General features: G+C 43.1%; 1 protein-coding gene and 1 pseudogene across 1 annotated transcript in view; one reads left to right on the forward strand and one right to left on the reverse strand.

The window, feature by feature from the left end:
* Positions 1-1,125: 1,125 nt before the first annotated feature.
* LOC150059829 (uncharacterized) overlaps positions 1,126-27,496 on the reverse strand; it is a 156,383-nt gene continuing 130,012 nt past the window's right edge. The window contains exons 38-47 of the mRNA XM_090338323.1: positions 18,231-18,380; positions 17,405-17,458; positions 16,343-16,510; positions 14,315-14,467; positions 13,521-13,652; positions 12,828-12,980; positions 9,889-10,098; positions 5,124-5,244; positions 2,179-2,306; positions 1,126-1,295 (exon numbers count right to left, since the gene is read on the reverse strand). Of these exons, the coding sequence (XP_090194449.1) occupies positions 1,185-1,295; positions 2,179-2,306; positions 5,124-5,244; positions 9,889-10,098; positions 12,828-12,980; positions 13,521-13,652; positions 14,315-14,467; positions 16,343-16,510; positions 17,405-17,458; positions 18,231-18,380 (1,380 nt within the window). The 3' untranslated portion in view covers positions 1,126-1,184. The remainder of the gene's footprint in view (positions 1,296-2,178; positions 2,307-5,123; positions 5,245-9,888; positions 10,099-12,827; positions 12,981-13,520; positions 13,653-14,314; positions 14,468-16,342; positions 16,511-17,404; positions 17,459-18,230; positions 18,381-27,496) is intronic.
* LOC150059830 (GTP-binding protein 10-like) lies at positions 21,362-22,557 on the forward strand (annotated as a pseudogene).

The following is a 27,496-nucleotide window of genomic DNA, read 5'->3' on the forward strand; positions in this document are numbered from 1 at the left end:
CTTAGATAGTATATATTCAGGATTAGCAAAACCTCTATAATTGAGATAGATTTTATTTGGAGAAAATCTGGCTAAGAAGCACCCCAGAACTTTCTACAGAGCCATTTTAGTATCCTTGTGTGACAGTTGACTAAGAGGGGACACTTGCAAGGTCTTGGTTAGTTACAACAAAACAGAAGTGTAAAGTTGGAGCAGGCATGTATGTCATAACTTACTCCCATGTTGAAGTGTTAGAATTGTTCATTTGTTTTTGAGACTGTCTTACTATGTAGCTCATGCTGCCCTTGGACATGTGATCCTCTCACATACTTCTAAGTGTTGGAATACACACATGTGCCTCTATTCCTCGAGTTTTTGTTTTGATATAAAACTTAGCAATGTTCCTCTCTGCATATGTATGTGTGCATTTAGATCCTTAATCCATTTGGACTTTTTTTTTTTGGTGGGTCATGGGGCTTGAACTTGGCCTGGGTGCTGTCCCTGAGCTCTTCAGCTCAAGGCTACCACCCTATCCGTGAGCCAAGCCCCACTTCCCATTTTCTAGAGTTTATTTGGAGATGAGAGTCTCAGGTCCTTTTGTGCCTGGGCTGACTTTGAACCTTGTTCCTCAGATCTCAGCCTCCTGAGTAGCTAGGATTACAGGCATGAGCCACCACGCCTGGCTAGCTCCAGTTTTTAACAGTTTTGGGGGGACATTTGAGATCTAGACTATAGTAATATATACATTTATGTGTGTAATTTTTTTTTGCCAATTCTGTTCCATTTATTTATTTACTGTTTTAACCAGATTGTATTTTCTTCTCTGAACAAAAGACTTGGGTTGAGACTTTAGTAAAGTGCAAGGAGAGCTTTGGCATTTGTAGGGAGAATGGAAAGACTGCTAGGAAAAGAGTATTTTTTGAAATAAATTTGAAAACAACTATAGTTGTTTTTCACCTCTTCAAGGCCTTCTATTTTAGCTACCCTACCTGCTGAATAACTGAGACTCTTTGAGAGTAGATGACCAGTGGTGAAGGTAGCTTGTAGAAATGTAAATCAATGTTGATATTTAAGATCTGGCATCAAAACCCATATCTCACTTCTTACTTCCATGTGCCGATAAGCAAAATTGGATAAAAGATTCAATGGAGTTTAGAGTCATTTTTATTCAAATAAAATTTGAAAAAGAAGGATTACCAATCAGATCAGAATGTGATTGTAGATGATGCTGTTTGGACTTGAAAAGCTGGAAGTTGCACATTTTCTTCCACACTGGGTTGGAAACTGTCAGTCCTTCTTTTGTGTTTAATAGGTACCTGTAATATTTAGATAGTTATATTTTTTAAATAACGGTAAATCTTGTTATAGCATAATAAAAGGCCAGTGTTATTGAGATGAAAATTATTGATTCAGATTGCATTAGACCTTGAGTGGGCCATCTTGCCTACTGCTTTTTTTAGGCTCGTGTCATAAAAGGAACATGTCAAGAATAGACTGGGGAAGTGAGAGTGAGGAAAGGAAAATTAGATGAGGAACTCAATCGTGTTAATATACCATGTATGTATATATGAAACACATTAATGCACACTTAATGAATGTTAAAAGTGAGAAACGGGTTCTGCCTGGGATATAGGAACTAATAGGAGAGGGGATGGAGATGGATGGGATAAGGGCCCAAATACTTTATGTTCATGTGTGAAAATGGAAGAGTGAAGCTTGTTGAGATTGGTTTGGGAAGGGGCAGGAGGGATGAGGGAGAGTGATGGAGAGTCCAGTGTGATGGAGGGAATTGTACACAGAGACACGTCAAATGAAAATCCTTTGTACACTAAGTGATGCTAATGAAAATCTTCAAATACTTTCTGCTCTGCTCTCTATGAATTTCTCATGTTTTGTAAAATGACTTCTGAAATAATTTCTGCCATGCTTGGGAACTCATGAGGGATTGGATTGCTGCTAATGAGAAGAGATGGTTAAAAGTGAAATCCAGACAACAGCACTGATGCTGACTTCCTCACCCTTCGATTGACTTGAAATTGAGAAGGTGTCAGTGAGCTTATTTCAACAACAAAGATTTCTTTTCTAGAACCAAAATACCTAGATATGGTTCTAATATATAATCATTCTAATTTAAATTTGGAGCATAATGTCAGATTTAAGGTTTTCATTGTTTCGTGAATGTAATCCGACAATACTTACAGTCTTTGGTCTTTGAATCCTTCTTGTCACTTTACTGCCCATAAGATCAGTTTTTAAAAAGTGTTGGTGGGAGATTCTGGATGATGTAGAAGAAGAATTTTGGGAGAAGGGGGCTTGGGATGTAAGTCCTATAAAATTAAACAGGTTTTAAATTAGATATCCGGTTGTAATGTTTGGAACTAGACTTAAGTTTCCTTAAACACCATAAAAGGACTGATATTTTCCAACTCAGTGTGAAACTATACTTTAAGACTTTAATAAAATGATGGCACCGGGAGTTTGGCCTAGTGGTAGAGTGCTTGTCTTGGAAGTGGTGCTGAGGCTCAAGTGGTAGAGCTCTAGCCTTGAGAAAGTCCAAGGATAGTGCTCAGGCCCTGAGCCCAGGACTGGCAAAAAAAAAAAAAAAGACTTTAAAATGAGTCCATAATTCACTTCATTGATTTTGAGTTAAGGTTCAAACCTTGGACTGGGATATTTTTGCCTGAGGGTCATATGACCATGTTAAAAGTGAAGTTGATGGGAGACTTGGAATTTAGAAGACAAAAGTAGGCCAAAAGCTATTTAAATTAATGGGATGTGGTAATTAACTGTATTGGCAGGTCAGGAAAAATAGCTATCATTTCTCAAGTAACTTTTTTTTTGGCAATATCATCTGCTGAGATGCCCTTCCTTTACCCCAAAAGAGTAGGCCTGGAGGAGGAGAGAAAGATGGGTTCCATTGGACTTGCTGAACTTGCAAGCTGCAGATCCCAGGATAAGACATCCAGTTGTCATTGGATGTATGGGTCCAGAGCTTGGAGAAGAGTTACAAGCTGTAGGTATAGACTGAGCAAGCAATGATTAAAGATGTGGGAACATAAGCAATTAGCATCCAGAAACAATGAACCTTGAACAGCTTTGGTGTTCTGAGGCGGGATCCAGGAGCAGAAGCTGGAACAGGAAACTTCTTTTTTTTCTGGTGCTCTTGATTACAAAGAGGCTTAGGAATAGTGCCCAGGCCCTGAGTTCAAGCCCCAGGACTGGCAGAAAATTTAAAAAAAAGGGGGGGTAGTATGAGTGATTCCTTTAAGAACTCTGATGGTGAAGAAGGCAGAAGAAATAGATGATCAAAGGAAGCTTTTATTTTATACATATTTGGCTTTATAATGTATACATACACGAACAATACCTAATTATTGGTTGCAAGATCAGGAGGCACAAATGGGAAATATGTGTGGACAAGAAGTAGATAAAGGGGCCGGGAGTTTGGCCTAGTAGTTAAAGTGCTTGCCTAGCATGCACAAAGACCTGGGTTCGATTCCTTGGTAGCACATACATACAAAAAAAAAAAGCCGGAAGTGGTGCTGAGGCTCAAGTGGTAGAGCTCTAGCCTTGAGAAAGTCCAAGGACAGTGCTCAGGCCCTGAGCTCAAGCCCAGGACTGGCAAAAAAAAAAAAAAAAAAAGAGAAGTAGATAAAGAATTGCCCAAACTCCTGAGAAGTTGGGAATAAACAAGATCTTGCCCAGGGACTGGCCCTGGAGAGGAGAAGGAATGCTGCATAATCCATTTTCTTTTGCTAACTACAAACAAAAGGATTTCTTTAGCTCATAGTTTAGAGGGTTTAGAGTCCCATATGAGGCAGTGGGAGGAATCAGGGCTTAGGTGGAGTCCCTGCTGGCCTGGCCTCTAATGGAGCCTCATTATGGAAGCAGGAATACTTATGGGAGTTCAGGGTCAAACTTATTCTCTTCAGAGTTCTAGGATCGTGCAAGAACTACTTTGATCCCTTCTGAGAGCAGCTTCACACTGACTCAAATACCTCCAGCTAGGACATACCCTTTCAAATTCCCACCACCTGTTAGCATAGCACAGTTCCCCACACAGGAACACTTGGGGGGGGGGGCGGGTGTCACACTCAACCACATCCATTTTCACAGGTGGGAGGAGAAGCAACTGTGTATAAAATATATAGGCTGGGAGAACAGAAGTGGGGGGCAATTTCTCTCGGATGGCTTTTGCTTTCTTTGTGAAGTAGAGATTAAGAATTGGGTTAGCAGGTGTGGTGGCTCAGGCCTGTAAATGTTAAAAAAAAAAAAAAAAAAGTTGGAGTGGAAGCCTGCAGGGTCAAGCTTTGACTGACTTTCTCCAGAGTCCACACTCAATCACCTGGTGTAGCTACAGACGGAAAGGAAGGCCTGGGGCTGATCCTGACAATAATAGGTCAACTATTGTTACTGATATTTGGTGCAATTTTGGGGTAGATTTCTGGTAGATCTAGAAGAACTTGTTGAGGGTGATCAGGATTTGAACATTCCTTGCTGTCCACTAGCGACACTGCCCAGAGGAGTATTTACTTTTTGCTAGTCCTGGGGCTTGAAGTCAGGTCCCGAGCACTGTCTTTGGGCTTTCTCAAGGCTAGCGTTCTACCATTTGAGCCACAGCACCACTTCTGCCTTTTTCTATGTATGTAGTATAGAGGGATTGACCGCAGGTCTTCATGTATGCTAGGCAAGGACTCTACTACTAAACCAAACTCCTGGCCCCCAGAGGATTATATTGATTACTTTTTTCACAGAACTCCTAAATTTCTCAGTACCCAGAGATCATAAATACATTTTACAACATCTGAGAAATGTGGTATTTGGTATTCCAGGCCATTAAGATACTTCAAATTTCCATGGTGGACTTAATGTTCTTTAAGTGGTCTATTACAGGCACCAATAGTTATTGATAGAAACCTTTTAGTACAGATGCCACCACTGCAAGGTGAACTAAAGTAGAAAATCCATTCATCATAATTGAGGTTTCATTCAAAAGTCATTCATTCACTCATTCGTTCATTGAACAACCATTGTGGAAGACCCAGTACTAGATAGTGGTTGTTGTTAGCCACGGCCTCCCCCCAACCCCCACCTCCTTCAGTTTGGACTGCGCAGTTCTTCAGGGGAGAGTTGGGTGTGCTTACTGCTTAGGGTGCTCGTCTGCCCAGATGACTGCTCAGCCTCCTTGAGCTGACTCTGTAGCTCCTTCATTCGCTGGAAAGCTCCCAGCTTCATGCTGCGCTCCTGGGCAAGCCGGCTTCTCATCTGAGGGGAAAGGAATGTAGAGTTGTTTGGTGGGGCTCACTTTAGCTCCCTCAGTTCCCAGGGGGCTCTGAGGAAGAGCGTGGGCCCCCGCTCACCCACAAAGAGTGTCAGGTCTTCAAAGTCCTGGGTGAAGCAGACCTCAGGCCTAAGCTTGTCCCGTGAATGAACAGTCAAGAAGACCAAACACTTAACTAGAGGAACAAAGTGTATAATGGCTTAAAGCTGATTTATGATGTTTTATTTTGTGTGTTTATTCACCAAATGAGCAGAGGGAAATTAGGAGACATGTAAATAAAGGACCCTCAGGAGCAGCACAACCATTTCCAGTATAGATTCTCTCTCTTCTCCCTCTCCCTCCCCCTCCCCCTCTCCCCCTCTCTCCCCCTCCCCCTCCCCCCCCTCTCTCAGAAAAGACAGTCCCTCTCAGGAGTGAGGGGCAACCTTCTGATTTTCTTGAGCAGCTAACCCCTTGTATGTTTGCCCCCTAACTCTGTAGTTGGGCAGGAGATGGAAGAAAAGTGCATGTCACTGGTAGAGATCACAGGTATTTTCTTTTCCTTTGAAAATAATCATTCCTAGTCCTTAAAAATTATTTATAAAAGTAATACATGCTACTAGATGCTGGTGGTTCACACCTGAAATCCTACTTACACAGGAGACTAAGATCTAAGGCACATGATTTGAAGCCAGCCTGGCCAATAAAGTCTGTGAGACTCTTATCTCCAATTAAGCAGCAAAAAGCCACATGTGAAGGTGCAAATGGTAGGGTACCAGCTTTGAGCAATAAAGCTAACTAAAGGAACATGCTGGGCCTAGTATTGGCACATGTGCACAATAGTAATCTATGTGGTGGTAGGTTGAATAGTGTCTCCTCAAAACTTATGCCCACTTGAAAAGTCAGATTTTATTTGGAAGCAGGATCTTCGCACATATAATTAAGTTAGGATGAGGGCATATTGGATTCAGGCTGGGTCTTAAATCTAAACACTGTTGTCTCTCTAAGAAGATAGGGTAAGACACCCTCACGTCAAGAAACACAGAGGTAAGAAGGTCATGGGACGTGAGCAGAGATGCCAAGAATGGCTTGCTGTCCCCAGGAGCTCAAAGAAGGGAGTGGGATAGATTTTTCCCAAATGTGTTTTGAAGGAACCAATATTGTCGAGATCCCAGACTTCTACCCTGCTGAACTACGACAATATGAATTTCTGTTGAGCTCAGCCATCCCATGTATGGTGATATCTTTTTTTAAATTACCCTAACTTTATTATTTTTATTGCTATTTTGTTATTGTGAAGGTGATGTACAGAGGGGTATGGTCACATACGTCATTTTCTCCCTATGGCTCTTTACTAGAGTTTGAAGTTTGACATTGATATTCCTCATACTGTACTTCCTGCTGAGGATTGCTTTTGCTATTTGGGGTCTTCTATTATTCCATATGATTTTTTGGATTGCTTCTTCTAGGATTTTGATGGGTATTGCACTGAATTTGTGGATAGCTTTTGGCAGGATTGCCATTTTCATGATGTTAATCCTCCCAATCCAGGAGCATGTTTTAATTTCCCTCTGAGAACCACATCCCACTTGCAGAATCCTCCTTCAGCTCCAGCAACCTAGGCCACTGAAATACCTGCAGGCCTTGCTGACATTACTTACATGCAAAGAAAGTATATTGACATTACATTAAAGCATCCGTTGACAATCAAAGCTAATGTAGTCGGCCCAAATGCCTCCCTCAGACACATTGTCATGAGGGTCTTTTACTGTGAAAGCCAAACTATGAAACTGGTAGAGGCAACTGATGTGCCAGATATACAAATACCAACATAGAGACACAAAAGCTATGAAACACAAGGCAACACAGATCTCCAAAGACTTCAAACTAAAAAATAAAAAAGGAAATAAAAACTGAGATACATGAGATGAGTCAGTGAATTAGAGATAATTCAGCTCTGAATGAGAAAGTCAGTAAAGACAGAGACATTAAAAAAAAAACAGAAATCTTGGAATTGGATTACTCAATAAAAAATATACTTCAATGTCCAAGTCTCAATAGGAAGATAGATTATGAGCAAGGATTAATTTCTGCACTTAAAGACAAATCTCTTGAAGTAACAAGAGAAAAAGGAAAAAATTAAAAGGACAAATAAACTCTGGGAGATATAAAGGACACCATAAACAAATAAACTTTTATATCATGGGAATCCTAGAAAGAGAAGAAAAAGGAATTGCCAGAATGTTCCAAAACCTGGAGAAGATATGGAATACAATTCCAGAAAACTCAAAGGACTCCTGACAGAACTAACAATGATAACAAAAAGGATCCTCTTTTGAAAAGATCTTCTGAACTGTTTTAAAAGATCTTCTGAACAGTGTGGTGATATCTTATGACAAGCTAGGGAAATGAATAGGCATACGAATCTCAAAGATTCAGTCCCACACATTTGAAATCCTGCTCCCACCACAAGACATAATCGGAGGGTTCCTGCACACCTACAACGGTGACCACAGGCTGTCCCAGCACATCAAAGGGGGAAGTGCTCTCAAAAGTAAATTTCAGGGGAAAACTTGCGAATATAAACTTGGCCAAAGTCCTCTGTGCTCCAGTACAGCATCCTCATCCCCATGGATGGGACCCAGGGGAAAAAGGACCACAGTATTTTGAACCAGGAAGAAGTTTAGTAAGTTTGAGGAATCCTAGCAGAGGAAAGAAATACGCATACCCAGGACCCACCTCATGGGTGCCTCCTCCACCCTCACATCACAGAGATGGGTGCAGTGATTTGATCAAAGTCACTTTGATCAGTTACTGGCAGAGCCAGGACCCATGTTTACATCTGTCTGACTTTTGAAGGCTTGTCTGCCTTCATAGTCCAAACAAAATTATAAACACCCATGTTTATGGAGACCTGGGCACCTGGTCCCATTTTAAGTGCTTGCTTGAGTTACTTAAGTTAATCTTGCCCTGAATCCTATGAAGTAAGTATATTAGTTATTGTACTGACACAAAGTGAAGCACAGAGAGGCCACAGATTTTGCCCAAAGTCACACAGCTGGAGGGCTTGGGAGATGAATAGGCAGCCTCACTCCTTGGCCAGGTTGTCAGGGAGCTCCTCAAGCACCAGAAGCAGGTTGTGGGACTAGTGCTATCTGAGGCTAGCCAGTCATCATCTACCTCTGGAGACCAAGGCTAGAGAAAACTTAAGAGTCATTACTGCCTGTGGGGCTCTTGCTGGCCAAGGATTATTTGGAGTGGAGAAGCCCAAGGACACCTGGGCTTTTAGGATCAGAGCAGTAGATTACTAGCTGGGTGCTGGTGGCACATGCCTGCAATCCTTGCTATTCAGAAGGCGTGAGATCTGAGGACTGAGATTGGAAGCCAGCCTAGGCAGACATGTATGTGAGACTTTTTCTTTGTTTCTTTTTTATTTTGTCAGTCCTGAGGCCTGAACTCAGGTCCTGGGCACTGTCCTTGGACATTTTTTGCTCAAGGCTAGCACTCTGTCACCTGAGCCACAGTGCCACTTCCAGCTTTTTCTGTATATGTGGTACTGAGAAATCGAAATCGAACCCAGGGCTTTGTGCTAGGCAAACACTCTACCACTAGGCTATGCTCCCGGCCCCAAAACTTGATCTTTACTTAACCAGCAAAAGGCTTAGAGTAGAAGTATGGCTCAAGCAGTAGAGCATCAGCCAAGGGAATAAGCATAAAACCTCAAGTTTGAACCACAGTACCACCCGCAAAAAAAGAAAGGACAGTGGTTTTGATATATATCTAATATTAATATTTGTTTTGAGTACATTAAACAAATAATTATTAATTAGAGAAAGTTTAGGAGAGCCTAATCTATGGTGGCTGTTAGAAGAGCATACTTGATAGGACAGAAGCATAATTGATAGGACAAATATGGAATGCCAACTTTTTCTAATAGGTTCAATATCTGAAGTGAATATGAAATTCTAATTTTAAAGCTACTGATTTCCTCTATTTCTACCAAAATGTTTATTTATATATATATAATATATATATATTCTTTTTTTCTCACCATGGAAATCTCATTACTGATTTTCAACTTGAGCACTTGAAAGCCCTGACCAATAGTTCAATTTAATTTTCTAATTTCTTTTCTGTCTCCTACTATTGCTAGTGAATGAACTGAGAGCTTTATTCATCTGGTGGATAAGCATAAAACACCTGTGTGAGGCTTGATTGGATTACATCTTGTGGTTTGTTTATTTGGAACTTGGATTAATCCGTACCCACATTGCTAATCATCCTCTTCCTCCTCCCCAGTGGGATGTAGTTAACAGAAATAAACTGTGTGTACAAACTACTTTGGCTTTTCACATTTGGCTTTGCATTTTCAGAAACACTTGAATAAAATCCCCTTATATAGACCTCTTATAATACTTGATCCCAGCCTCCTAAGTAGCTAGGATTATAGGTGTGAGCCACCAGACCCCAGCTGGGCTGAGTTTTCCAGAGAATCCCAGATCCAAGGTTGGAGTCAGGTGGGAACATGTTCTTCAGGGGTATCACAAGGATGCTGTTACAGCTTGTCTGAGCAAGGTAGTCTAAATATGGCCAGTGGCTGGAATGAGATTGTTCCCAGGGTCCTCCAGCTGGCACTCACTGGCGTTTACCTGGTGAAGTTCTCGCTCCATTTTCTTCCGATGCAGATGGCCCAGTTTCGAAGCCCTTACAGCCTCTGTGGTGAGGAGCTGCAGTTGTTGTTCTTTGTGCCCCATATCTTCCATGAGCTTCTCCATGTTAGATGTCTTCATGCTGTCCAGCTGCTGTCGGGTGATGGCATCGTGGGTTACTCTGTGTTCTAACTCCCTCAGTAGCTGAGCCTATGGCAAAGAAAGACCAAGGAAGACAAAGAGGGAGCTGAGCCTCTCTTCTCAGCACCAGGTGCAGAAGGCAGGAAGCATAACCACCATCCCCTGCATCCCAGGCCTGGACCAAGTTCTCTATGCCATATTTCTGTAACCAGCACAACTAGCCAGCAGGGAGGGCAGCAGGATCGAGTCTAGTCTGGCATTATTCTCTGGGCCTTGAGGCAATAGCCAGGGGGTCACAGAAGGAACAAGTAGACACCAAAGCTAGGCATCATGCACCAAAATCTGGCCAAATAATATGATGTTAATGTGTGTTAATTAAGTATTTACAAATAACCATACTATCACAAACTACCTGTGCTTTGCTGTGGATCTTTATCATCTTTATCATGAAGGGTCTGAGTCTGGGGAAACCAAACCATGAGCTAGAAGCAATGAGTGTGGGGAAGGGAGCTTGTGACTGTGCTGTTTTCACTTTCCAAATAGCTGTAGAGTGATCATTTGGATCTGTTTCAAAGCCTGTCAAATCAGTGGCATTAGAGAAGGGATTCTTAGTCATAATAGTAATGATTAGTCATAGTTATATGGTGACTTTACAGTTTACCAAGTACTTAACACGACTAATTCATCCGATACACACATATACAAGAAAAACACACAAACTGTATTTCCTACTTTAAATATGCCCAGCTTCCTCAGGCTGCTATCAAACACAGGTGGTTTCATTCTGTAGGACAAATATGGGATACTAAGTCTTTCTTACTGGTTCAGTCATGTCTTAGTGTATTTTTCATGAACATTCCTGCCCAGAGGGTTAACACCATTATGAGACATTCCCACTTAAATCCTCTTTATTTTAGTGTCAGCCCCATGGTGCAGCAGTTGCTTCTGAAGAGTAAGACTGGATGTGGATCCTTAGGGGAGGACCTGAGACTCTTAAGACTTAGCTAGGGGTCTCATCTGGAAAGCTGGACCACACTGCTGAGACATAGTAGGACCAGCCTCTCCTACAATACTGAGGCAGGAGTTCAATATCACTAACGCTATTTTAAATATCATCAAATCACTTTTAATGTTAATGTCTTTATTGTAGGCAGCACTTCTAAATGTTTAATTTTCCTCTGAATAAGCTGTCGGGGGCCAGAGAAGGTTGACTCTTAACTGAACAACTTTTCCCTGGTGCCGAAGTTGTTTTAAATGCAGGACTAACTCTAAGAAGTTAGCTGAATGCCCTCCTGTCAGCTGGATGCTTTGGATAGCTTGAAGAGGCAATGAAGCTACCTTGCAGCTACCTTGCAGCTATGCCTGTTACAAATAGCTTGCTTGCTCCAAACGTTTTGCCATCACAAGACTTGAAAAAGTCTACCTATCCCTGCAGTCATTTTCACCTAAGCCAGAGAAAAACACTTGCCCTGGTAGAGGAGCAGAAGGCCTGTGATTGATGCAGACACCGTCCTTCATTTGCATGAAGGTCTTCTGTGATTGGTACAAACACAGACTTTAATTTGCATGAAATTCTGCTACCATAATTGCAAACACCCTGGGCCTAACTCCTTTCTGGTTATATCAGAAAGCTGTTAAGCTCACTTTGCCAGTCAGCTTGGAAACACGCTCCTGCGCTGCTCCTAGAATTACATCACTTATATTCCCCACCCCCAAAGGGTTCTCTCATGCGATCTTTTCTTGCCTACTGTCCATCTTCATCATGAGGAGAGCTACTGTGCTGCTGCTATGAAGAGAGGACAGCAGAAAAAGAAGCAAAGAGGCAGCAGAGGCCGTGATAATGAAGGCGGTGGCCACAGCAGAAATGGCAGCAGTGGCAAAGGAAGCAGCCACGACAATAGCAGTAGTGATGAGAAGACAATGAAGAGTTTCGGAGAGCAAGGAGGGCAGAAATAATGGGGACCAGAGGCAAGAGCCAAGGAGGGCTATAAGGTTATAGAACTAAGGCCTGTATGAGAGCCATAACAATGAGAAAATACCATCTACTCTTGCCTGCTGCTGCTGTCTGCTGCCACCACCCAGTTCTTCTAGAAGCTGAAGATTCTAATAGCTGCCAAGTGACAGGCCACTGGTAGTTAGAGCCTAGAGTGACAAGCCTTCAACCTCAGTGCCTAGTGCCATAAATGCCTGGCTTCTGAAGCCTGGAGTAGTCAGTCCCTGCCTCTCAAGGGCATGAGGTCTTTGGGTCCCCAAGTCCAGGACATATGCCTTGGGCATTCAAGGGCCCAGCACTGGAGTGAAAGTGCTTCTCCTCACCTACCCATGATTCCTATCTGTGACGCAAAATCTTCCCTCAGTCATCTGATTGATAGCACTCTTAGGCAGAACTTGCTATGCATAATGTGCTAAGACCACAGAAAGGCAATATTCAAAGCAGAAGCTTGACACTGGCTAGTATGAAGATCCTCAGAAACACACACACACACACACACACACACACACATGCACTCAGGCGTGCATGCATACACATATACAAATGATCTTGTATATGAGTAATTTTTTTTTTTATCATCATAGCCAAGTATGAATAAGGAGAAAAGCCTTTTGGTCACTGCCCTTGGTTTCTGGGCTGGAAAGGCGGGAGGAGAAGGGAAGCCAAGGGCAGAGCCATCTTTTCCTGGCTCTGCTCTCAGATGGGCGTTACTTGTGGAGCTCTGATGACTGCTCCTGGCTTTTACGTGGCCATGCTGAGCTTAGGTAGCTGAGAGAGGGATGAGGAGGCTCTGAGGCTCAGCTACCTGGATATCCTGCTGCTTCCACAGCCTCATGCTGTCCTCCTGGGCTCTGGCCAGGGTCTGCCGGAGAGCTAACAGTTGTTGACGAAGTAAACCCACTTCCTGTTCCGCCATTAGTTTGATGCGCAAACACTCTCTTTTACTTTGGATAGATTCCTGTAAAGAGTCCAAGCACAGGAAGGTAGGAAACAAGTTTCTTTTCCATAGATTTTGTTTCACAAGTAATATCCAAACTCCATCATATTTCCTTTCTATAACTTCCTGTAGTCTATAGGATGGAGCTGGGATGTTAATTAAAAATATAGTGACAGATTCGACTTTCAGAAACAGTAAATGTAAATTTCCAACCACTAATCATATATGCTTTGCTTTCAATTTTCTTTGAAGCAGATTTCCCACTTATTTTGTCACTTCGTTTTCCTCAGATTATCATGCCTAAAATCCCCAATTATGCAATATTCTGACAAAGTAGCTTCAAGCCCTTGGTAAAAGCTTTCTTTCATCTTTTCACTTCCTTTGTGCTTCATTCTCTGATCTGTTCTCCCAGGCTCTGACGTTGCCTAGTGCCATGAAAAATGGCCAGCTGTGAGATTCTTCAGTATGGTTGGCCTTGCCACCTGCCATCAGTGTGGCAGCTGCAGTCAGCCAGGCTCAGGAACATTCCTGAGGGTGGCTGGACCTCTCTCCCATGCTCACCTTCTCTGCCCTGCTTAGCTTGCCCTGGAAGTGAGCCTGCTGCACAGCTAGCCGCCAGCGCCCCAGGCTCTTCAGTTTGCATACCAGGGCTGCCAGGCGTTCATTATCCCGCTCTAAGGCCCACAGCTGCTCCTGCCAACAAGATTCAATTTCAGAGAAGGTCACGCCCAACCCTTTTCCCAGGAAGATACACATTAGAAGCATGACAGTGCAGCCAGCCCCAGCCATGCTCACGTAAAAGCATCTACTGCCATAAGAGGAGAATGCAACGGTAACATTCAATGCATATCCTATGAAACTAGGAAAATTGAGAGGATGGGTCAGATTGGGGGAAATAGGCGAGAATGCTGAAAGGGGTGATATTGGTGCATTGTACTCAACTACTTAAAGATAATGACAATGGCCAGGGGCTAGTGGCTCATGCCTGTTATCCTAGTGAGTTATCCCGATCACAGTTTGAAGCTAGCTCAGGCAGAAAAGTCCTTGAGACTCTTATCTCCAACTGCAAAAAAAAGCTGGAGGTGGATTTGTGGCTCAAGTAGTAGAGCACTAGCCTTGAACAAAAATAGCCCAGAGATAGCACCTAGTACCTGAGTTCAACTCCCAGGACTAATCCAGAGTAAAATAAAATCATCTACATATATATATATATTTATATTTATACATTTAAAATCAGTTATTCCCCCTATTGTTTTCACAGGGGAACCAGCCTGGCATGTTGGTTAATCCGGTCTGCAGTTGACCAGATGCTAGGATGAGCCACTGGTAGCCCATTGCTAATTGAAATCACATACTTTGGTGAAGTTTTCTTTGATTCCTTCTTCAGGCCCAGCAGAGCCCCATTTTTGCTTGAGCTCCTTCATACTGGTGATCCCCTCTGTTCTTACTTCTCTGATGAGCTCACACACTTTCTGGGTCAAATTAAGCTGATTCTCATCGAGTTTCTCCTGCAAATTGCAGACTCAGGTCAAGCAAGTATGACAAGGCTGGGTGGCGTGAGGGGCAGTGCAGGAAGAGCTATGTTATTTCTTATAACCAAACATTTGAAGACCAAAAAATAGCTTCTAACTAGTTTTTCCAACAAGTATTACATGGGATTCACAGAGCCCCGAGTATTGTCTTTTATTTGTAAGACTTCAGCATTTGACCACCTGCACATCCTGAGCGTGCGTTGATTGACAACACCAAGGCAAGGAGAGCAGGAAGGACAAGTGAATCAAACAGTGAGAAAACCTGCTGACTGGACTGCACACTCTGAGGGTTTTTACTGCCAGGTTGACTCAGCAGAATCAGCCCAGACAATACACCGTAGAGGAGCCACTACCAGGGAACTCCATGCAACACAGATAAGGGGAGGAGGAATCAGGCAGGCCGCCTGCTTATTTAGATTCTAGCAGAAATGTTCTGCTCTGAATGGTTTATGGCTTACAATGAGACAGCTGCAGACTCAGTGCTATGGAATGAATTGTGTTTCCTCCAAAATTTACATACTGAGACCCTGCCCATCCTCCCCAACTCTCCCCCTCCCCCCAGCCATGTGACAGTGAATGGAGATGGAAGATCTTTAGGCAGGTTCCCATCCCAATAAGATGGTGACATCATAATAAGATAAACCACAAAAAGGCATCTTTTTCTTTTCTCTGCCATGTGAGAACACCGGGGAAAGGAAGCTATCTGCAAATCAGAAAGAGAAGCCTGACATAAAACACACTGTGTTGCCACCTTGATCTCCAACTTCCGGCTTCTTGAGACCTTGGAGTAGGACAGGGAGTCTCTACTGGGGAAGGCTTAATAGAGCTACTTTAGCTTGGAATAAAAGCAAGAAATCAGGCCAGAGATTAAAGAAACCCAAGACATTTCTCAATAATTGCCCACTTAGAAGATTGTTCCACAGATTGTAGCCCTCACTCATGTCCTCTAGCATGAGGCCCAGGGCATCCTGGCTTTGATCTTTTACTATTTTTAAGCATTTATACTTTGGAAGTAAGGAGAAATCTCTCATTTCTGGAATGATTAGGCCAAAGCAGAACATTGGCAGTGAACAAAAATTCTATGGACCACCCTAGAACCCTCAGCGAGGTACAAGTAGGTGACGACCTGAGCGGGGCTGGCTTTGATGTACATTAGTCGCAAAGGAGGCACCAGACTTGGTAATGGTAGGTTTGTACTAAAGTCTCCATTTCAGGGTAGCTGAACCAAGCTCCCTCATACATCTGTTTTAGGCATGGGGCATCCGTCTTCCAGTTGCTCAGACATCTAAAGTGCTTAGGCACTTCCACAGTGCTTAGGCATAAGGGAACTTATCACTCCTACTCTGGGGTGACCCTTGGTTGACAGGTCAACAGTCTCTGACATAGCATGTTAAAGGCTGTAGGATATATTGAGAGTTGGGGGGAAAAAGTCATGGGAGACCTGTCTCAGATTTTGCATCTATCCAGGGAGCTCTTAGGAGGTGGTACTATCCACACCACTGGAGTCTGGAGAGACCCCAGGGCCCCAGTCTAGTCCATTTGAGTGGTCACACTCAGTAGAAATAATGGAGGGATATGGTGGGGGATTTGGAGCAGAATGTCCTCCCCCCAGTAGCTGCCAGATGGCAATCATGGCAACTAGCAATAGAATATGCAAACAAACAGCTACAGTATCTGCCATCCAGATCAAGCATGGGAGAATAATGTCAATCCACCCTTTCTCTCTCTCTGCAGAAAAAACTTACAGCTAGAGAATGCTTGGGCCTAAGAATCTCTTAGTACTACAAGCCCCCATCTATCACTGTGGTGTGCAGCCACAGTTCTTGAAGGCCACTGACAGGAGACACTTACTTTTATGTGTAAGCAGGTCGTAAACAAAGCTTGGACTAAGGATTCGTATTCTTCTTGGACTTCTTTTCGAATCTGCCTTTTGAGATTCACATTTTCTTCTTCCAAGTCTGTGAGTTGAGCTCTCAGAGCAGTGATTTCCATGATCATGTCATGACTAAGCTCTGCAACCTAGCAACAGAAACACGTGTGAAAAACAACGTGGGAACTTCACACTGCTACTGTAAAGTAGTTCCTTGTAGGTTCTTAGCGAATTTGCCCTGTTTAGACTCTAATGGTGAAAATGAATATTTTGCTGCACAAATCTGGGCCAGTGGGTCTCGGGTTAGTTCCTTCCAGAACAGTTGCAAAACTGTTATAGATGAGCTAAAGAGCACATAATCAGTGACCTTAGAAGAAATGCTATTTGAGCACTTCTCACTTGAACTGTTTTGACATCTATCTATCTCCCAACTGGCTTTCCTTAAACACATCAGCCCAAATGCCTTTTTACTTTTGGAATGATTTCAAGTTGATCTTAAAAGAAAGGAAACAATCATCACAAAGTTCTTTCAAATTACACAAACACACCCAGATAATACAAAATAACCAAAACACCCCTCTCAAAAAAAAAAAAAAAAAAAAAAAGACCAGGAGTGTGGCCTAGTGGTAGAGTTTTTGCCTAGCATACAAGAAACCCTGGGTTCAATTCCTTGGTACCATATACATAGAAAAAGCTGAAAGTGGTTCTGTGGCTCAAGTGATAGAGCTTAACCTTGAGAGAAAGCCCAAGGACAGTGCTCAGGCCCTGAGTTCAAGCCCCAGGGCTGGAAAAAGGAAGAAAGAAAGAAAGGAAGAAAGAAAAAGAAAGAAAGAAAGAAAGAAGAAAGAACGAAAGAGAAAAGAAAAACCCTCAAGGAAAAATGGCCCTAAGCAGGATTGTTTATAAGAAGTGAAAGTATATTACTTGGGTACTTCTGCATGGACCATCATTGATGGCCCAGCTTCTCAAAGTCCCACTTCTAATGAGCTCTGAGAGGGTGAAGGTAAAAGTGGAGAAGAGAGCCATTTTAATAACTGACCTACCTGACTAGCATGGTGTTCGGGTAGAGCTGAACTTCTTTGTAGTGCCTCTAATTCCTGAGGAGAAAGCAGAACACAACTCATGTATTTCTCCAACCATATTTCAGTTCATTACAACACATAACCAAAACCAGCTTGTGTAAACAGAGCCTCGATCTTGAGATCCATGAGGACTGTGTGTGTGAACCTGCTGGGCTTCAGGGTTTCTAACACAATGTCAACGACAACTTCTACTTCCAGGTATTCACATGGAGACAGAGAACCTGATTATAGCCATAAGCCAAAATAAGGGAAAATCCAAGACTCATCGTTCGTTTTTGTTGTTGTTGTTGGCTAGTCTTTCCAGTGCTTGTCTTTTCTTCTCAGGCAGAAATTCAAAATATACAGAGCATTTGATGATATCTATTTCATAACCTAGGACAGGAGGAGAGACTCTTGGATCCTACCAATGGGAGATCTCATCAGTGGTATTGGACCACATTATGCTTTTTGAAGTTTCCTCAAGTTCCCTGGCCTGTTTGCTAGATTAGCAGCCTTGCGTTTGCTAAGGCAGTGAAGATCTTCTATACATCCTCCTCAGCAAAGAGGCCCAATGCGCCTTGCATCCCCCACTCCACCCCTCCAAATCACACAAGTGAGTTTTGCCAGGGCCCTGCGCTCTGCCGCAGAGTAGCACAAGAAGATAAACCAATGGGAAGAGAAATTTGGAGTGTCCTTCCTCCTCAGTTCTGGCACAGGAATGGGTTCCTTCATCACCCCTGCTCCGTTTTTCTTTCCCTTCTGCCCTCACCCATTTCCCTCTGTAGTTCTTTTCTCTCTAGATATGTACCTGCTCCTTCTGGCGTAGCCTCTGCCGGGCATGCTGCAAGGCATGCTCATAACACATGGAGTAGGTCTCAAAGTTGCTGCGTTCTCTTGCCATTACATCACAACCCAGGGAAAGGAGGCAGGTCTCAAGGTGATCTCTCCTGAAGGTGATCTGAAAGGGCAGGGGTATTGTTCTCAGCAGCTCTAGTAGGATTCCTGACAGCCTTACTACACTTGAGCTCAGTGCAGCCCCTGGCTCATACACTGGCTTTCCTTTCATCTCTGCAGAACGACATTGGCTCTAGTTTTGCTTTTAGCTCTGCTCAGAACATTTGTCTGGCCAGAGCACAAATGGAGACTTGCCTATCCTATGTCTAAATGTTTAAAGTTTATAAACCACATTTTTTAAAAAAAGCCTATCAAAATACAATTCTCCTACCTTGAAAGATAGACCTTCAAAATATGGAAGGCCAGATTGGAAATTATATTCAGAGATGATTCTGAGTTCTATGCTGAAGTCTGGGGAGAGCTTGTCTCCCAAGTTTACAATATGATTCCCCATTCTCCTAACCCCTGGCTTCATATCTGTCATGAGGGCTCCCACATGCTGTGGGTGGACACTCCAGCCTGCATGTCCAAACTCCACATTCCTTCACAGCTGTCCTCCAGCCACCTCCACAGACCACAGGCGTGCACACCTGAGAAAAGTCTACTCTCATCCTGAAGAGGATGACCTTGGAAGGAGGCCCTTGTAGACCTCGTACTTGGAGAACTCCAGGAGTATGGTCCAGAAAGAAAGTCTGATCTTTGAGTGGACATATGCCTGTGGCTAAAGGGATTTCTTATCTTGTAGGGAGAGACAGGACCATAGGAAGGCCAGAGAGAGGCTCTCTGAGGACAGGGGATGTGGCAGTGAGCTTCATCTAAATACTAGAAGTCTCATTTCCTCAACACTTCCATTTGCTCTTTCCATTCAGGAGACTGGACATACTCTTTGAAGAGGTAGCCATTAAAGAACAGAAGAACAGTCTACCCTACCTGGTTTTGGAGAGAGACAGGAGATAGGAGGTAGGAGGTAGGACAGAACTACCCCATCAGGTCCTGCATGTCCATGCAAGTGTTGACATATGGCTGTCTCTGTGTGTAAGTGGGTGTGGCTGTGTTGTGTATCTGGGGGTCTTATGAGGCCAAGCCCAAGACTAGCCTGCACTGTTACATGAGCTTCCTCTGTGACAGGTCCAGGAAAGCCTGGCTCTTAGCTCATTGGCAGTCTGAGGCAGAAGTCAAGATACTCTGGAATGTGTGCCAACCCCTTGGCTCTGATCTGCTTGTTCCTAAAGGCCCATGACACTGTCTGATTTATGAGTGCAACTTCAGTGTCAAACTGTCCTTTGGGAAAGTCCACAATGGACCTTTTCAGGGCAAGTTGTTGAGACAAATAATCATGACAAAATTGAGGAGCCTCATGCTGAGGAAAAATGAGAAGGACTCACCAGCTCACTGTGGCAGGAAGGAAGTCAGAATTTCAGAGCTGAGCAGGAGTTTTTAGAGCTGAGCAGGAGTTTTACTTTTATTTTTTTACCTTAACACAGTTGTTTCTTTTCTATGAATTTAGTTTTAGGGAATGTTAAGGTTTAGATATAAAATGACTCTGAAGGCTGGTGAGTGAAAGCCTTACTTGCCAACTGAAGGGCTTTCAAGAAGTAATTATGAGAGCTGTGACTTCAATGGGTTGACCAGTGATGGATTCATAATTGATAGCTTTACTGGAAAGTAAAGGAAACTAGAAGGTGGTGCCTAGTTGGAAAGATTAGCCATTGTGGGGGAGGGTGGGTGATATCTTTGAAGGGTATAACTTGTCCTTGGCCCTTTCTTTTCTGTTTCTCTGCTTCCTGGCTGCCACGAGGTAAGCAGCTTTCCTCCACTTTGTCCTTCCACCATGATGTTTCTGTCCTGCCACAAGACTAACAGCAATGGAGTTAATGGAGAGTAAACTCAAATATTTGACACTGTGAACCAAAAGGAATCTTTCATCTTTTAAGTTGCTTAAGTCAAATGTTTTGTCATAGCTGCAAAACACTAACATACTGGTTGTGCAAACAGATGCTAACCTTTATATTTTTCCAGTAAAAATGAATATGTTTATTAACAAGGAAAGATATCTATAAAATACAGTCAAATGAGAAGGTACATTATAGAAAAAAGCTGACAGACAATAATCTTATTTTATAAATAAAAAGTGCATGAAAAGGTTATAAATAATGTTTGGGAAGAAATGTGCCAACATTAAAAGAGATCATCCATGCGCAGTGAGATTATGAGTGTATTTTCTAAAACATTGTTATAGTTTAAATACAAAACATCCTCCAGAGGCTCCTATGTTGAATTCTTGGTCCCAAGCAGATGCTGTTATTTTAGGAGGAGTGGTGGAAACTGGAGATAATGCATAGCTAGTGCAAGTGAGTTCTTGGGGTGTGCCTATGTCTTTGAAGGTTGTATCTGGTTTCCAGCTTCTCTTTCTGCTTCCTGTCCATGTCAAGGTGAAGAGGCATCTGTTACAGTGATAATTTGTTCAAGAACATGGGACCAAGCAACCATGCACTGAACTCTGAAGCCATGAGCCAAAATAAATCTCTCCTTAAATAATTCTTTCAGGTATTTTGGCCACAGCTACACAAAAGCAAATAATATAGAAAGTTGGTAGCAGAGAAGTGCAATTGTTGCTGTGATTACTTGATCATGTGGTTCTTTAGCTTTATAAATCACTTTTTGGGAGAGTTTGGAGAATTGTTCTGGAAACCTAGAAGGTGGTAAGCCAAGCTTCATGGGCAATGCTGGTGGGAGCTTGGAAGACGAGCATGCTCACAGCAATGTGATGGTCAGTTAATGACTGCGCTCATAACAATTGAAGAGGAACTATTACTGGGAATTGAACTAAAAACCATTTAAAGTTACAGATTTTGTGAGAGGCTGAATTTTAGAGTAATGGATGAATTAATTTGGCAAAGGAAAATTTCAAAACAGCCTTTAGTCTGTGGTGTAGATATTTCTGGCTGCTTTCCACCCCTCCACCCCAGGTTTACAGAGAGATCAGGGAACAAAATGAAAAGATCCCAAGGGAAGAAAAGGAATGCCGCATGGCTCCGAGTCTTCATGATGTACTGCAGCTGCCAGTTGTTTCAAAAGTATGGAAATTTCATTGATAAGCTGAGAGTCTTCACCAAGGGTGGAAGGGAGGGAATGGGTTACCCTGGATTTGGAGAAGGTGGAAAAAGTGGTGATGTATGGGTTGTAGCCCATAAAAGAATGACATTAAAATAAGTGAAAGACAAATATCCTCAGAAACGGTTTGTGGCTGGAGAAGGAGCAAACAGTCGGATTAGTGCATTGAAAGGCTCCAAAGGAAAAGACCATGAAATTCTTCTTCCTGCGGGTATTTCAGTAACTGATGAAAATGGTAAAATTATAGGAGAACTCAACAAAGAGGAAGCTGAAGGTGGCTGTGGTGGTAAATTACTTACAAATTTCTTACACAAACAATTAACCTTGACTTAAAACTGATAGCTGATATTGGCCTAGTATGATTCCCAAATATGGAAAATCCTCTTTGTTAAGTCGGGTTTCTCATGCAAAACCTATGATTGCAGATTATGCATTTACAACATTAAAGCCTGAACTTGGAAAGACTATGACTTCAAACAGACCTCAGTGGCTGATCTCCCGGGGTTGATAGAAGGAGCACATAAGAACAAAGGAATGGGCTACAAATTCCTCAAGCATATAGAAAGAACAAGACAACTACTTTTTGTTGTTGATGTTTCTGGATTTCAGCTTTCTTCCCAAACTCAATACAGAGCTGCCTTTCAAAAGAGTTGGAGTTGTACAAAGAACTTCGTGCAAAACCTGCACTACTGGTCATTAATAAAATGGACTTGCCAGATGCTCAAGATAAATATCATGAACTGATGCACCAACTCCAGAACCCCCAAAATGTCTTGCATTGATTTCAAAAAGAAATGATTCCATGGGGGGTGTGGGGGGGGGGAGGGAAACGGGTACCAAGACATGTGAAAGGGTATCAATGTATGTGAATTAATGCACCTTCTATCTGGCAAATATCATGTAACCCTTTTACTAATTACAATAAAAAAATGAAAAAAAAAGAAATGATTCCAGAAAAGATTATGGTATTCCAACATGCCATCACCATCTCTGTAGTAACAGGAGAAGGAATTGAAGGATTACAGAGCTGTATAAGGAAATCATTAGATGAAAACACCAACCGTGAAAACAAAGGATGTCATGAGAAGCAGTTGCTTAATTTAAGAACTCCCAATGCAGTCATATAGTGGGCTGCCATCAAAACTGGTTTGTACAAGTTCCAGAAAGGGTATTATTTAAATCTAGTAAAAATAGAATATTGTCTGGTTCTAAGAAAAAAAGAAATCCTGTTGTTTTTAACAACATGGATGAACCTAGAATACATTGGGTTCAGTGATAAGCCAGGCACCCGAAGATAAATACCTTGTGATTTAACTTCTATGCAGAATCTAAGAAGTCTGAACAGGTAGAAACAGTAGAATAATGGTTATCAGAGACACAGAGATGGGAGATCGGCAAGATGTTTGAAAAAGGCAAAGCATTTCAGTTATTTTCAATAAATTTCATTGTACAGCATGCTATCCATGGTTACAACATATCATATTTTAAAAGTTGTTAAGAAAGTGTTCTTATCACAAAAAATAAATATCTAGGGAAATGCATATGTTAATTAGTTTGCTTGAGCCATTGCAACAGTATATACATATTTCACCTCAAAATGCCATACTTACAAGATAAACATATGCACTCTGTATGCTAATTAAAGGTGGCATTAAAATTACATTAAAAAAAAAAGATCCCAAGGGGGCCGGGAGTTTGGCTTAGTGGTAGAGTGCTTGCCTAGCATGCACAAAGGCCCAAGTTCCATCCCTCAGTACCACATACATAGAAAAAAGCCAGAAGTGGTGCTGTGGCTCTAGTGGTGGAGCACTAGCCTTGAGAAAGTCCAAGGACAGTACTCAGGCCCTGAATTCAAGCCCAGGGCTGGCAAAGAAAAAAAAATCCCAAGGAGGTGTAGTTTGGCCAGAAAAAAAGCTTAACAGTGCATATGGAGAGGGCATGCTTGTTCAAAAGATTAGTGCCATTAAAAAGAAATCAACTACTTTGAACCAGGACAATAAGCAGGGTACCTTGAGGGCATCAGCCAGCTCTCCCCCATCAGGATTTAGCAAGTAAAGGTTATTATTCATTTGAATGGCTTTGCTTTGAGCAGAGGCCCAGAACAACTTGCAAGTATTGGGCTACCTAGGAGAACTCAGCTGCAACCCTCGCCCAAGGGGGCTGATGACTGAGCACACTGCTAGCAGACTGTGGCACCAGTCATGTGATGCTAGCTTTGCAGGCATATAGAAGGCAAAAAGTTTGGGGGTTCAAGGAGTTTTCTGCACAGATTTCAAATGAAGGCCTGGGAGACCAGACAATATTACAGGGTGGACTTTCATGCAGGAAGTTCCTGGAGAGGGTGACACATGACACATTGAGTGAATCAAAGTGGCAGTGGAAACCCTAGGATGTTAGAGATGCTAAGAAGGTAGATTATCAACCCAGAACAGCAGCCCTGAAGACAGGGCCCGAGGGCTTCAAATGTGAGGTCTAAAAATGATCAGACATAGAGAGAGCGATATATAGGACTTACTGCTTTCCCTGATATCCTTTGAAATTGCTTTAGTTTCATTCTTCCAGTCTGTACCCCATTCCTCCCTTTTGTGATGGGAATATGTGTGCTATGCTGTGCCAATGAATCCCAAAAGTGTGTAACTTACTTTTGAATTTGACAGGGACTGACAGCTAAGATACTGTCTTGAGTATCAGTAGAGATTCTGGACTTAGATTTTTGAACAGTGTTGGAACTGTTAAGACTTGGGAGACTCTTGGAGATGGATTAAATACATTTTGCATTATGAGCCGTTGGGGCTCAGGGGTGGAATGCTATTGTTTGGATATCAACTGTCTCGTAATTTGTTAAATACTTGGTCTTCAACTGGTGGCACTATTTTGGATGGCAGTGGAAACTTTACGAAGTGGAGGAAGTGGGACAACTGTGGCTGATCTCCCTCCCTCCCTCCCTCCCTCCCTCTCTCTGCCCTCCTTCTCCCCGCTATGAAGTGAGAAAACTTCTTCCCTACTTGTTCCCACTCCCATGATCTTCTATTCAAGAAAACATGAACTCTCTGTGAGCTAAAATAAATTCTTCTGGCCTTCAGTTCCTTTTTTTCTTTCTTTCTTTTTGGTTGGTCAAGGGACTTGAACTCTGGGCCTGGGCACTGTCCCTCAGCTCTTCAGCTCAAGGCTAGGGCTCTACCACTTGAGCCACAGTGCAACTAGTTTTCCAGTGGTTAACTGGAGATAAGAGTTTCATGGGTCTTTCGTGCTGAGCTGGCTTTGAACCATAATCCTCAGATCCCAGCCTTCTGAGTAGCTAAGATTACAGGCATGAGCCACTGGTGCCAGCTCTTCAGTTCTTTTACATCAGATTATTTGTCATAAAAACCGGAAAGCTAACACAATCATCTTTTTACATTATAGTACAATACCACCACCATCACACACACACACACACACACACACACACACACACACACACACACACACACCCTAGATAACCATTTAAAAATACATGTATGAATGAAAGTTATGCTATTTAAAAGTATCCAATTATATCAGCATGATAGGATGCCATATGCTGACTTCCCAACTCACTCTCCAGTGCCCTTCTCCCAAAGGGTCCCTAAGTGAGTGAAATAGATGGGAGGGACCCACTCCTCCCTACAATACCAGGCTAGAAGTTAAATGGTTTCTTCCATTGTTACGGAACTGTTACATAGAAGCCTTTGTTGCAAGCACTCTTAAAAAGTGCTTTGACTCAATTGCTACAACTGTGACTTCCACCTGGTTGAAAGGCAAGGCCCTTTGGTCCAGTAGAACTGTGTTTATTGCAAATATAATCCTTCATTTGCATGATGGATTACCTCATGATTGGTGCAGTCATGAGGGGACTGTTGTGATTGGTATAAAAAACCTTTGTCCCTGCCCCCTTCTGGCTATATAAACAGTCACTTTGTAACTTTTTGCTGGCTTGCTGGTTTTATCAGATCTCAATAAAGGCTTTTGAGTGTTCTTGCTTATCTTTGCTAAGCTAGTCACTTGAAGAGAGAGAAGTGGTAAAAGTCCAGGAAAGAAGCTTCTCTGGTACCTGGGCAGTAGTAAAGCCAACAAATTGAGTGTCTTGGACAAAACTGACAGGAGTGGGGGGATGAACAGTGGCTGGCAGCAGAGAATGCTGGCACTTGTTAGTGAAGAGCCTTCTCCCACTGCAGGAACTATAACACTTAGGGGCCTGAACTTGGTGCCATGAGCTTAATTGTCATGTCTCAAGTGCAAACCCCAAGGTGTTTCTACATCGTAGTTGTTCAAGGCCTCACACTGACTGTCACTGCCCACTGTGACTCACTAAGTTGCAATCTACCAAGAGCTTGGAATAACTAGAGGAAGTTTTCACCTACCTATGATTTCTATCTGGGTAGGGAAACAAAATCCCATCTAGCTGGTTTGTACAGCAGGGTAGGGAAGGGAGGGGACCGTGTTCCCATTATCCTGAGAAATGCACCCCAGGACAGCCCGGTTCAGCTGCTGACACAAGACATAGGGAACTCAAGACCTCTCTCCTGGAAGCTGACTTCCTTGAGAAGAAAGGTTCAGGCTACTCAGCCTTAGTAATGACAATGGAAACGTCTTGGTCTGACTGTGATGAAAGCCTGAAGCCCGGAGAAGTCACAGGACCACATGGAAGCCAGCAAGGGTATGGCTGATGACCTCATTTGAGCCAGCCACAGCACCTCACCCTCTGTAGTCCTGGGCATGGGTGCCTGGACCTTGGCATGCCAACAGAGCCCCCACTGGGTCTCGTTAGCAGGTCAGTAATTTCTCAAATGGACACCACCACAGCTCTGCCAACAGAGCTGCACCATCACAGCCCTCTGCTATCCTTTTAGCCAGCATTCTCTGGTGGCTCTGTCTTTAGAAAATGGAGGTGGGTGTCTATGATCAGCTTGAGGATGGCCCAGGGGCGTGAGTGTGGAAATGGGGAGTGAGGGCACGGACAGAGCATCAGTAGTGGGTGTGGAGTGTGAAGTGCATCTGAGGTGGGGCACACAGGATGCTGTGACTGCCAGGTGAGAAAGAAGGCAGAGGGAGCGGGGCAGGCATCCAGCAGGCTCACTCTTCTGATAAACTTTGGTTCTAAACCTGTGCATTGGGCCTTCCAGAAACAGCATTTGAAGCTGTTTGAGCAACTGCTGCAGGAATACAGTGGTTTCTGCTGGCACACTCTTAAAAGCCCTAAGTAATCCGCTTCCATCTTCTTGGTCAACTGTAAATGTCACCTCTCCTTGTGTTCAAACGCAGCTGGAACGGGCTTCATCTGATCACTTCCCTTCCAAGGCCTTAGGAGCTGTCATCAGCCCCCGGACCCAGTACTGAGCAGTCAACAGCCCCATCCTCGTCTGGGAAGACTCTGGCACTGACAGTTAAACCTGAACATTGACAGGTGGTACTGGCTGGAAGAGCATTTGATTGCCCCACAGATTCTTCCAGAGAACCAGACTAAGATGGAACAAGGCAGACGCCAGGCCTTATTAAGATCTTGGTTCGTTGTAGAGACCCCTATGCCAATTTGTTTACTCTAAGACCCAAACAGGCATTCGCGAATGCTTCTACAACACTCAACTTGCTGAGGACAACCCCATGACTTCCCATTGATTCTGGGACAAAAGGCAGACTTCTGAGAATGGTACACTAGACACTCAGTGTCTTGTTTGTTCTCTTAGCAGTATCCTTCCCTTTTCCTCTGCCATGTTTCTTCCTAGATCAGTCTGCCTCCTCTCCTCTGCTTCCCTTCATTTAGTCAGTTCCTTCTCATGCTTTAAGATTTGGCCCAAACACCAAGTCTTCCAGAAAACCTGGGTGTGTCCCCCTTTCTGAGCTTTCTCTGTGCCCAGTGCCTGCTCTCTCTTCTTCCTTTTCTGGACATTGCTGCTAATTCACTAGACTGTCTCTGCAAGTTCTTTGGAGGCAGAGATTTTGTCTTTACCTCTCTAATAAAACAGCCAGAAAAAGAGGAAATACACACGTCTGTTTGCTGAATGAATGAAAGATTCTTGGCATACAAATGAAAATGGTTCTGGAACT

The sequence above is a fragment of the Megascapheus bottae genome, chromosome 8 (assembly GCF_031878675.1).
Source record: "Megascapheus bottae isolate mThoBot1 chromosome 8, mThoBot2.hap1, whole genome shotgun sequence".
Taxonomy (NCBI): Eukaryota; Metazoa; Chordata; class Mammalia; order Rodentia; family Geomyidae; genus Megascapheus; species Megascapheus bottae.